Below are 12,815 nucleotides of genomic sequence, written 5' to 3'. Positions count from 1 at the left end.
CTGGAGAGAGAAGGGTGATATATAGAGAGAAACATCAATCGGCTGCCTCCTGCATACCCTTATGGGGGATCAAGCCTGCAACCCAGGCATGTGCCCTGACCAGGAATTGAACTGGGGACCTCTTGGTTCATGGGTCATGCGCAACATTGACCAACATTGGCCAGGCAAAATGCTCTATTTTATTAATTGTTAATCTCTTACTGTGCCTAATTTATAAATTAAACTTTATCAACAACCACTGGGAGTCTTGGAATGTATCCCCCTTGGATAAGAGGAACTACTGTATGTTCATTATGGATTGTGCTTTTTGTGCATATTTAAAAAATTATTGCAAATTCCAAGTCACAAAGATTTTATCCTGTGTTTTCCTCTACAAATTTTGTAGTTTTAGGTTTAATTCTTACTTTTTATTCCTTCCTGTGTTCAAGCAGAACCTGGGAGAGGTAAACTCCTCACCTAGAAAGGTCATTATAGTGTATTAACTCATAGTGTACCAAGCTAGCTAAACGCATAGTTTACCTGAATGACTTATAGGCATCTATCACACTTTGTGTATATTATTCTATTGTCTTCTGGCTTTCTTCAGCTGCTATGAAGAAATTGTTTTAATAATCTAATTGAAAATTTTTATAGGTAATTCCCCCCCCCCCCCAAGTGATCTGGAAACAATATCCTTTCATTTTGTTACATCTATAAGTATGGATTCAAATTTACTTACCAACTTAGGGCTTTTGTTGCCCAAATCTTTATACTCATGTCTTTCATAAATAGTAACCATCCTTTCTTTAAATTTTGCTCTATTCTTTTATTTCTATTCTCACTTTCTGAAACTTTTTGAGACACATAATGAAATTGTTCATTCCCTTCTTCATGTACTTAACCTCTCTTTATATTTTCTAAAACTTACTTTGCTTTCCAGAGTTCACTAATTCTCTCTTCATTCAGTTGGGTTTTATCAACTTTTTACCTCATCCATTGAAATTTTGAAAATAAACATTATAATTTTCATAAAGCATTTTAACACAGCTCTGTGGTAAGCTGTAATGATCTTGAATGTTGAGATTTTTTTATTCCATTTGTCTTTTTTTAATATGTTGAGATTTTATTTAAATCTATTGCCCCAGTGCATGGATTTTGCACATTGAAAGGAAATTATTTGGAAGGTGGCCTGTGGGGATGGACTGGGCGAGATGGGCCGGACCCGCCCTGGAGCCAACCTCCCACGGTCCCTCCCTGGCCAGCCACACCTGAGGTGGCGCCGCGGCTCGAAGGTTGTATGTGGAGTGAGAGGGGTCCCTCCAGCAGGTGGGGTCCCTTGGCCTGGCCTGTGGTGATCGAGCTGAAATTGGCTCTCCAACATCCCCGGAAGCGTCCTGGATTGCAAAAGGGTGGTTCTCGGGTGTCGCAAACCAGAATCGGGCTCCCTCCTCTCTGGATCCAGGTGCATCACCCGAGAACCGCCGCTGCCAAGTCATGGCACCTCGGCAGCTCCTGCATTGAGCATCTGCCCCCTGGTGGTCAGTGTGCATCATAGCTACCAGCCGGAGTGTCTGTCCCCTGGTGGTTATTGCATGACATAGCTACCAGTCAGACTGTCACTTAGCCTTTTGTATATATAGACTACATGCCTGGTACATGAAATTCGTACACGGCGGTGGGGGGGGGGGGGGTCCCCTCAGCCCAGCCTGCACCCTCTCCAATCCAGGACAACCCTCTCACAATCCGGGACCACTGGCTCCTAACTGCTCACCTGCCTGCCTGCCTGATTGCCCCTAACTGCCCCCCGTGCCAGCCTGGTCACCCCCAACTGCCCCCCCCCACTGGCCTAGTCACCCCCAACTGCCCCCTCCACTGGCCTAGTCGTCCCTAACTGCCCCCCTTGCTGGCCTGGTCACCCCCAACTGCCCCCCCCCCCCCGCCGGCCTAGTTGCTCCCAAACCCCCCTGCCGGCCTGGTTGCCCCTAACTACTCCCTCAGACAGCCTGGTCGCCCCCACCTCCCGGCCTGGTTGCCCCTAAATGCCCCCCCCCCCCGCCAGCCTAGTCACCTCTTACTGCACCACCCTGCTGGCCTGGCTGCCCCTAACTGCCTCCCCGCCAGCCTGGTCGCTCCTCACTGCCCCCACACTGCAATCCTGGTCACCCCCAACTGCCCCCCCTGCTGGCCTGGTTGCCCCACACAGCCTGCTGCTCAGTCATTTAGTCATCCCTCACTAACCCCCCTGCCGGCCTGGTTGCCCCATGCAGCCTGTTTGGTCATCCGTTCGGTTGCGATGGTTACTTAGGCTTTTATATGTATGTGTGTATATATATATATATATACACACACACACACACACACACATATATATGTGTGTGTATATATATATACACATACATACATACATATATATATATAGATATATATAGTATATATATATATAGATATTACATTGCTACTTCCTCAAATCAGCATCAATACACTCAATAGTTTTTTTTCCTAGAGACAACTGTTTCTTTTCAACTTTCCAGTTTTCTTTTATTCTATGTTGTTTGAATTTTTCTAACTCTATTAGAAGAAATTCTTTCTACTTAGATTAAAAATTATTTTTTTTCCTCTCCCCACATTTTGTTTTCCATCATATTATTTGACAATAAGTTCCAAATTGATTGAGAAGTCAGAAGAGTGGTTACTCTTGAGGGTGGGTCCTGAATTGAAGTTGCGGGGAGCGGGGGGAGCAGAATCCTCTCAAACACTTAGAAATGTTCTGTATCTTTTTTAAAAAAGTACATTTTTATTGACTTTAGAGAAGAAGGGAGAGGGAGAAATAGAAACGTCAATGATGAGAGAGAATCAATGATCAGCTGTCTCCTGCCCATCCAATATTGGGGATTGAGCCCGCAACCTGGGCATGTTCCCAGATTGGGAATCGAACCATGACCTCCTCATTCACAGGTCTATGCTCAACCACTAAGCTACACTGGTCTGGCATGTTCTGTATCTTAATTTGCATGGCAGTTACATTTGTAGAAAGTCATTGAATTGTACACACTTGAGATTTTTACACTTAAGTTATATTTCAAAAAAGAGGGGGAGAAAGTTGTAGGCATGATTATAATGTACCCTTAAATATTTACACATGTATTTCCCAAGAATAAAAACATTCTCCTGTATATTATCACACTTTAAAAATTAATAATTCCACAACATCAAATGTTCAGTCAACATTAAAAATTTTCCAAGTCTCAAGAATGTCTTTTACAGCTCTCCCCATCCTAATCCATAACCAGGATCACACACTGTATTTAGTTGTTATGTCTCTTTAGTCTTATTTAATGTAGAATAATCCACAACTTTTTTTATTTTATTGATTCCAAAGAAGGAAGAAGGTGGAGAGTAGGAGAGAGAAGGAGAGAGGGAGAGAGAGAGAGGGAGAGAGGGAGAGAGAGAGAGAGACAAAGACAGACATCTATGTAAGAGAGATACACTGATTAGTTGCCTCCCATACATGGTCCTGACTAGGGATTGAACAAGCAACTTAGGTATGTGGCCTGACAGGGAATCGAACCTGCAACCTTCTGGTGCACGGGACAATGCTCCAAACAACTGAGGCACACCAGCCAGGGAAATCCCCAACCTTTTAATCTCCATGACTTTGAGGTGGTTTATCTTAGAGGATGTCCACATTTTTCTTGTTTCCTCATGGTGCTTATCTCCCTGTGTTTCTTGTAAAATGGAAGGTGCAGAAACTTGACATTTAACTTGTAATCATTCTTAGCAAGAATACTTCATAGATGATAACTGTCATCCACTGATCTTTCTTTCTTTCTTAGTTGAATTTATTGGGTTGACATCCTATATAATAAAAGCCTAATATGCTAAGCGTCTGGTCATCCGTTCAACCAATCAAAGCGTAATATGTTAATGATATGCTAAGGCTGCTCAACCGCTTGCTATGATGTGCACTGACCACCAGGGGGCAGTCGGTGGGTAGGTTAGCTTGGTGCTGGGGTCCAGCTGATCGGGATTGAGCGAGACAGGCTGGATACGCCCTGGAGCCCTCCTGCAGTCCCTCCCCAGCTAGCCAACCTCCCACATCCCTCCCAGGCCCCGATCGTGCACCAGTGGGGTCCCTCAGCTTGGCCTGCGCTCTCTTGCAATCCGGGACCCCTCAGGGGATATCGGAAAAGCTGGTTTTGGCCCGATCCCACAGGCCAGGCCGAGGGATCCCATGGGTGCACAAATTTGTGCACTGGGCCTCTAGTTGGTTAATAAGATTATATACATTTCAGGTGTACAATTCTATAATACATTATCTGTATATTGTATTCTGTGTTCACCACCCCAAGTCAAATCTGCTTCTATCACCAATTTATTCCTTTACCTTCTTCTACCTCCCCCGAAGTCCCTTCTTCTTTGGCAATCACCATACTATTGTCTGTGTCTATGAGGATTTTTTTTTTCCACCCAGCCCCCCAACCCTGTCAGTCTGTTCTCTGTATTTATGGGTCTGTTTCTATTTTATTTGTTAGTTTATTTTGTTCATTAGATTCCACATATAAGTGAAACCACATGATATTTGTCTTTCTTTGACTGGTTTATTTCTCTTAACATAATATTCCCCAGGTCCATCCACGCTGTTGCAAAAGGTAGGATTTCCTTCTTTTTAAAATTTGAAGACTACCTGGAAGTTCTGTTTTGTTCCTTCTTAGTAGTCTAATTTAGCTGTTTCTAAACCTTCTAACTCATGAATGGTAGACAGTTTCCTTGTATATTTTATAAATTAGGATTTTGAGCTTGTCACGAGGGCATTCTCTCTGTGAATTCAGGGACCTGAATGGGCCAGGGAGGGTTTTCATTTACTTTTGCCCTGCCCCTGAATGCTATTACCCCTCTAGTACCAGCTGTTACATTAATTTCTTGAGTGCAGGGAAACCCACACTTTGATGAGACTAGGTCTAAAAGTACACAGGGTACTCTTATCTGGAACCCTGGCAAAGACAGATAAGTTTCACTGTTATTTATGTACTAGAGGCCCAGTGCACGAAAATTGTGCATGGGGGAGGGGGTGTCCCTCAGCCCAGCCTGCACCCTCTCCAATCTGGGATCCTTCGAGGGATGTCCAACTGCCCGTTTAGGCCCGATCCCAAACGGGCAGTCGGACATCCCTCTCACAATCCAGGACTGCTGGCTCCCAACTGCTCGCCTACCTTCCTGATTGCCCCTAACCACTCCCCTGCCAGCCTGATTGATGCCTAACTGCTCCCCTGCCAGTCTGTTTTCCCCTAACTTCCCTCCCCTGCAGGCCTGGTCACCTCTAACTGCCCTTCTCTGCAGGCCTGGTCACCCCTAACTGCCCTCCCTTGCAGGCCTGGTCCCCAACTGCTCTCCCCTGTAGGTCTGGGTCCCCCCCAACTGCCCTTCCCTGCAGGCCCGGTCACCCCCAACTTCCCTCCTCTGCCAGCCTGGTTACCCCTAACTGCTCTTCCCTGCAGGCTTGATCGCCCCAACTGCCCTCCCTTGCAGGCCTGGTCCCTTCCAACTGCCCTCCCCTGCTGGCCTGATAGCCCAAAACTGCCCTCCCTTGCAGGCCTGGTCCCTCCCAACTGCCCTCCCCTGCTGGCCATCTTGTGGTGGCCATCTTGTGTCCACATGGGGGGAGGATCTTTGACCACATGGGGACAGCCATCTTGTGTGTTGGAGTGATGGTCAATCTGCATATTACTATTTTATTAGATAGGATGCTGGTGAATCAATTTCCTTCCAGTTCACCCTTTTGTTGAAGGTAAAGCTCTTCAAGGCTCAGCTTTATGTAAAGATCTAAATCCCAACTATGTCTGTGTCACAAGGCCTAGTCTTATGTTCCCACACATAAATCCTCAAATCTCTGTTGCACATGGTGAAAAATTGACCCTACTGGAGGTCACTATAGCACAGGTGAGCAAACTTTTTCCATGAAGAACAAGCATTACCACTGATGCTGCCTGAGAAAAATAATTAAAAACTACTTTGACTTTATTGGAAATGAAATGGTTTTTGTTAATATCAAAAGCAATATGCATTATAAAAAGTAATGATGTATAAGGGTGCATTATTTACTAAATCTACTGACAGTAGTTATTGCACTTGAGGATTACAGACCATCCAAAATAATTCTTCAGATTTCTCTGTTCTAAATGAAACTTACAGAGTACTCTATTCTAACGGTGATACTAATGATCAACAATCAAAACTTATATAAACAAGAGAAAAAATAAATCCAAAGAGAATTCTCTAGGGTGAAGAATGAATCTTACCTGATAGATGTTAGACAACAAGTAAGCACTAGTCTTAAAATTCTGATTGATTCTGAACTAGTACTTAAACTTGAGCATGGTTCAAGTTTGGTAAGTAGGATTAAATGTCGAATCTGACACTAAAAACAATACTATTTGTTATAGTTAAGGAACACAGACTTTGGCACCAAACAATTTTATTTTCTTTCCTTGTTTGAAATGCTTCAATTTGTAAGACCAGTGAGTATAAAGTGATGATATATTTCATTTTCAACAAGTGGTCTTTCTGAAAAATACAAAGAAAAGGAATGATGATATTAAAAGTTGACTCACCACTGTCCTCTGTTTGTTGGGCAGGAAGACTCTAACAATAGGTTTTTGTGGTGACTTAGGGTTGCTCCGTGACACATCTGTGGGATTTTGAAAAACTGAAAGAGATGAAGGTAGCACTGAAAGGCTAGAAGAGGAAGAAGATGTAACGGTGTCCGTTGATGCAGAGCTAGAAACAGAAAAATCAGTTCCATTCCCCAGGGATTCCAATAATTGTTGTTCTCTTTGTTGGAGGGCATCTAGCTTGCTGGTGTATTCTTCATAGGCCTACAAAATAAAGTAGATTTACAGTGAATCTGGAACTCTTCCTGACAGTATCAAAAGGAAACATAAAATTTAAGTCCTCGATGATAATCTCTTTATAATTTAGCTAACAGGGTTTTAAGTTATGAGTTTCAAAATAAGCACTGGAAGTACTGTAAATGACTACTTTTACCTTTAAATTGATAAATCTTTTGTTATAAGATACTACATTATATTACAATGAGAAACTGATACACACATATAAGAGATGTCTATAATATCTATGAGTATTAATAAAAGAAGATAGTATAAAATACTATACTACATCAAGGATACGTACCCTCTTCATTAAAATTGTTTCCCACCCAAAAAAAAGCTGTTGGCACATAAAGTTTCACACTCCTCTCCCCCTGCTCTAAGAACAAACAAGTTGAAAAGGAGATGAGGTATTAGATTTGTCAGAAAAATAAGAGTGGTTAGGGGCAGGCAGGCAGGCAGAGTAGTTAAGGGCGATTAAGCAGGCAGAGGTGGTTAGGGGGAAAAGACAGGCAGGCAGAGGCAGTTAGGGGCGATCAGGCAGGCAGGCAGCCATACTGGTTAGGGGCAATTAGACAGGCAGAGGCAGTTAGGGGCGATCAGGAAGGTAGGCAGAGGATGTTAGGGGCAATCAGGCAAGCAGGTGAGTGGTTAGGGGCAATCACGCAGGCAGGCAGGTGAGCGGTTAGAAGCCAGCAGTCCCGGATTGTGAGAGGGATGTCCGACCCCCACGGGATCGGGCCTAAACTGGCAGTCGGACATCCCCTGAGGCGTCTTGGATTGCGAGAGGGTGCAGGCCGAGCTGAGGGACACGCCCCCCCATGCACGAATTTTGTGCACTGGGCCTCTAGTGTATAATAAAAGGCTAATATGCAAATTGACCAAACAGCGGAATGATCAGTTGCTATGATGTGCACTGACCACCAGGGAGCAGATGCTCAAAGCAGGAGCTGCCCCTGGTGGTCAGTGCACCACTCAGCCAGAAGCCAGGCTCACAGCTGGTGAGCGCAATGGCAGTGGCAGAAACTTCTGCTTCCGCAGCAGCGCTAAGGATGTCCGACCGATGGCTTAGGCCCACTCCCAGTGGGAAGCAGTCCTAAGCCATCAGACATCCCCCAGGGCTCCCAGACTGGGAGAGGGTACAGGGCAGGCTGAGGGACACCCTCCTCTCCCCCGCACCCCTTCCATGCCCCAGTGCATGAATCTCGTGGACCGGGCCTCTAGTATATATACTGTATTTTTTGGCGTATAAGACGACTGGGCGTATAAGATTTTCCTGGGTTAAAAAGTCATCTTATATGCCGGAAAATACAGTAACTCTGCTTTTCTGGTATATATATCATATATATAATATGTATATATGTATATACCATATTTTCCGGCGCATAAGACAACTTTTTAACCCAGGAAAATCTTATACGCCCAGTCGTCTTATACGCCGGAAAATACGGTGTGTGTGTGTGTGTGTGTGTGTGTGTGTGTGTGTATATATATATACTAGAGGCCCGGTGCACGAAATTCGTGCACTGGGGAGGGTGTCCCTCAGCCCAGCTTGCACCCTCTCTAATATGGGACCCCTCGGGGGATGTCCAACTGCAGGATTAGGCCCGATTCCTGGAATCGGGCCTAATCCTGCAGTTGGACATCCTTCTCACAATCCGGGACTGCTGGATCCTCACCGCTCACCTACCTGCCTGATTGCCCCCTAACTGCTTCCTTGCTGGCCTGATTGACCACTAACTGCTCCTCTGCGGGCCTGATTGCCCCCAAATACCCTCCCCTGCTGGCCTGATCACCCCCAAGGCTTTTATTATATAGATATGACCCTGCACAGAAAATTTTACTAACCCTGCTTTACAATAAGGGCTTGACGATTGAATCATTAGGACCAGACACCAAGATTTCCTTTCTTTAAATAGTGGAGGGAATACTTATCTTGTATTTAAGTTGCCCGGAAATTAAAATGAGATAATGACTTAGAAAAGCATAAAAGCACCACATAAAGACAACTGTCTTTTTAATGAAGTGGCAAAATGAAAAACACTTTTTATTCTCCCCTTCCTTCCTTTACAGCTTTTATTTAATCTTTGAAATTCATAAAAATTTCACTCCAATTTTCATTTCTTTACATTCAACATTATTTTGTATTGGTTTCAGGTTTTATATTAGTTACAGAATAGTGGTTAGACAATCATATACTTTACAAAGTGTTCTCCGATATTTCTAGTACCCACCTGGCATCATACCATCATTACAACACTACTGACTATATTCCCTATTTAAGTGACAATGGGTTTACAGGTTCCTTTCAATCTTTCTTTTGTGTTTTTTTGTCCTTCCTTTTCTTTCTCACTTCTTCCCTCATTTTCTTTATATAGTATCTCAATTGGCCATCAAAGATCAGTGAAGGCACTGGGACACGCTTCATCCATTTTACAGACCAGGAAACTGAGGCCAATTCCAGTTGGCTGTGGAACTTGACTCAGGAAGCCCTCAGAGCCATGCTCTTTGCGCTTCCTAAGGGGCAGCGGCCCAGCAAACAGAACAAACCTTCCAGTCAGGCGTCCCAGCCTCTTTCTCAAGCACCTCTTCATTGCGGATGCTCCACATTCTTTCCTCTCCCCCCATTCTTTACTGCCCCCCCTTCTCCGAAGCAGGTGGAAGGCTTCCCACTCACTGCCTAGGCATGCTCTGCTATGGGGCAGGGTGTAGCGAGCTTGCTTTTGGGTGAAGGCAGGAGCAGGAGTCACTGCCTCTGAAGTGTGAAGGCCACCTGAGCGAGGCCCATTAGCACTGGGAGCTTCTCTGAATCACGTCAGTCAGTCCAGTACCCTGCAGTGCAGCACCCCTTCACTGAGGTGGCTCCACCCCTCAACCCCCGCCTCAGGGGTGAGGGTCCTTGCCCCTCTGCCAGGAGTCCTTCCATGCCCCTTGATCCCTGGCTGGGCCCACCCACGTCTTGGGGGCACTGCAGAACCTCTGTCTCTCTGCAGATAAAGCAGATCCCTGCCCTAGGTCTCTGCAAAGCTATGAATCTGTGGCCAGAGGCCTGGTCTGGGTCTCAGCAACCACATGCCTGCAATGTTCCCAGGGACCCTGGGAGCGGCTGGGCAAGTCCTGCCACGCCCCCCGTGGCGATCGCGGCCTGGATCACCCACGGAGCGCCCGGCTGGGCCCGGGCACGCCCCCCCGGGTGGCGATCGCTGCCTGGATCACCGCGGGAGCGCCATGCTGGGCCCGGCCACGACCCCCCGGGTGGCGATAGCCGCCTGGATCACCCGCGGAGAGCCCGGCTGGGCCCGGGCACGCCCCCCCCGGGTGGCGATCGCTGCCTGGATCACCGCGGGAGCGCCATGCTGGGCCCGGCCACGCCCCCCCGGGGTGGCGATAGCCGCCTGGATCACCCGCGGAGCGCCCGGCTGTGCCCGGCCACGCCCCCCCGGGTGGCGATCGCCGCCTGGATCACCCGCGGAGCGCCCGGCTGTGCCCGGCCACGCCCCCCTGGGTGGCGATCCTGCGGAGGACCCCCGGAACTAAGAGGATTGGGCGCCGCCATCTTGGTCTTCTCAACAGCCGGAAAGGCCACCTGGAGACCCGCCCCCAGCCTCTCGCAGGCCCAATCATGGGCATAGCGGAGGTGCGGTCAATTTGCATGTTTCTCTATTATAAGGTAGGATATATATATATATATATATATATATATATATATATATATATGCTCTATAATCTGGTCCCTTACCCACCACATTTTCAGTCTTATTGTTTGTTTTCCTAGTCTTCAGTTAAATGAAACAAATATATATTGATCCCTTACTGTGTCCCAGGTATGACATTCACCTATAGTAGTTTATAGTTTTTCCTCTATGTCTTAAAATTTTCTGCCTCCCTACTTTGTTACACAATTTATGCTGTACTCAGTACTCTCTTCTCCCCACTTACTCCATCCATCTAAATATTAGCCTTTTTTAAAAAAATATTAGCCTTTTAACCCTTTGCACTCGCTTGCTTTTTTCTCGATTCCTTTATTCTAATGCTAACCGTGTCGAGTCACACTCGACATCAGAGTGCAAAAGGTTAAGACCCCCTTCCTTCCTCATTCTTGTATCAAGAATGTTCTTTGTTTATTTCTCACATATAGTACTAACACAAATAAAAATATATTCATCTGCTTCTCAGCAGCCCAATAATGAACTCCTTGAGAGCTGTGAATTGTCATTTCTAAACCTTTATTCTCCCCATAGCATTTCATAAATGGTTGTAGTACTTCATCTTTAAGGGAGAAATGGTGAACTATAGTATGGGGTGATTACAACTGCCTTAAAGAACCATGGCCAGGGCTTGGGGCCTGGGCAGGGGACCCCCAGCTCCCTCCGATCGCCTGGCTCCGCCCCTGCCCAGGCCCCAAGCCTCCGGCCGGGGTTTGGGGCCTGGGCAGGGGACCCCCAGCTCCCTTTGATCGCCAGCTCCACCCCCGCCAAGGCCTAAAGCCTCCGGGCCTGGGCAGGGGCCCCCCAGCTACCTCCAATCACCCGGCTCTGCCCCTGCACAGGCCCAAGCCTCTGGCCAGCGCTTGGGGCCTGGGCAGAGGACCCCCAGCTCCCTCTGATCACCAGCTCCACCCCTGCCAGGCCTATAGCCTCAGGGACTGGGCAGGGGCCCCCTAGCTCCCTTCGATCTCCAGCTCTGCCCCTGCCCAGGCCCCAATCCTCTGGCCAGGGCTTGGGGCCTGGGCTGAAGACCCCCAGCTCCCTCCGATCGCCTGGCTCCACCCCTTCCCAGGTTGCTCAGGACCCATGGGGGGGCCTACCTCGGAGTGACCTGGGTGCTGAGAAAGTTCCCGGGACCCAGGCTGCTGGGCACCTATGTATGCAAATTAACCTCCATCTTTGTTGGGTTAATTTGCATACTCACTCTGATTGGCTGATGGTGTAGCGGAGGTACGGTCAATTTACATGTTTGTCTATTATTAGGTACCAGAGGCCTGGTGCACAAAATTTGTGCACGGGGTGTGTGTCCCTCAACCCGGCCTGCACCCTCTCCAATCTGGGACCCCTAGAGGGATGTCCGACTTCCAGTTTAGGCCCAATCCCACAGGGATTGAACATCCCTCTCACAATCTGGGACTGCTGGCTCCTAACCGCTCACCTGCCTGCCTGCCTGATTGCCCTAACAGCTTCTGCATGCCAGCCTGATCACCCCCTAAACGCTCCCCTGCTGGCCCGATCACCCCTAACTGCCCTCCCTGCCAGCCTGGATGCCCCCAACTGCCCTGCCCTGCAGGCCTGGTCACCTCCAACTGCCCTGCCCCCGCCAGCCTTCTCACCCCCAATTGCCCCCCTTGCCAGCCTGATCACCCCAACTGCCCCCCCCCGCCAGCCTGCTCTCCCCCAATTGCCCCCCTGCCAGCCTGCTCGCCCCCAACTGCCCCCCCAGCCTGGCTTGCCCCCAACTGCCGCCCTGCTGACCTGATCACCCCAACTGCCCTCCCCTCCTGGCCTGATCGTCCCTAAACGCCTCTGCCTCAGCCCCACCACCATGTCTTTGTCTGGAAGGATGTCTGGAAGGTCTCCTGGAAGGTCTCTCAGTCTAATTAGCATATTACCGTTTTATTAGTATAGATATCATGTTATGAAGCCTGAAATTCATTCTATAAGGAAGGAAGAATTACCAAAGGTAGAAGAGAATGAAGCAACAATTTCATTTCAGAAAAGGTCACTGTACGTGGTATGCTAGATCTTACCTTATATTTTTGGGGGAAAAAAAAGAAGAAAATACTAAAATGAGCTACTGAGGTAAATAGCCTTTTTTACAACCTACTTAAAGGCCCTACCCTGACCTTGAAATGTTTCACAGCATTCCAAGAACCAAATAGATTAAAAATTTTCTTATCTGTATTTCTATACAAATTTCAGTTCCAAGTGCTAATTATTTATGAGTAGCTCTTCCTATATG

General features: G+C 47.3%; 1 protein-coding gene across 3 annotated transcripts in view; it reads right to left on the bottom strand.

The window, feature by feature from the left end:
• Nucleotides 1-12,815, bottom strand: part of BRAF (B-Raf proto-oncogene, serine/threonine kinase) — a 129,729-nt gene that overhangs the window by 84,263 nt on the left and 32,651 nt on the right. For all 3 annotated transcript variants that reach the window (XM_054726046.1, XM_054726047.1, XM_008150468.3), the window contains one exon: nucleotides 6,588-6,851. In XM_054726046.1, the coding sequence (XP_054582021.1) occupies nucleotides 6,588-6,851 (264 nt within the window). The remainder of the gene's footprint in view (nucleotides 1-6,587; nucleotides 6,852-12,815) is intronic.

Source organism: Eptesicus fuscus, chromosome 14 (genome assembly GCF_027574615.1).
Source record: "Eptesicus fuscus isolate TK198812 chromosome 14, DD_ASM_mEF_20220401, whole genome shotgun sequence".
Lineage (NCBI taxonomy): Eukaryota > Metazoa > Chordata > Mammalia > Chiroptera > Vespertilionidae > Eptesicus > Eptesicus fuscus.
The sequence above is the reverse complement of the archived record's forward strand: the minus strand, read 5'-3'. Positions and strand labels throughout refer to the sequence as shown.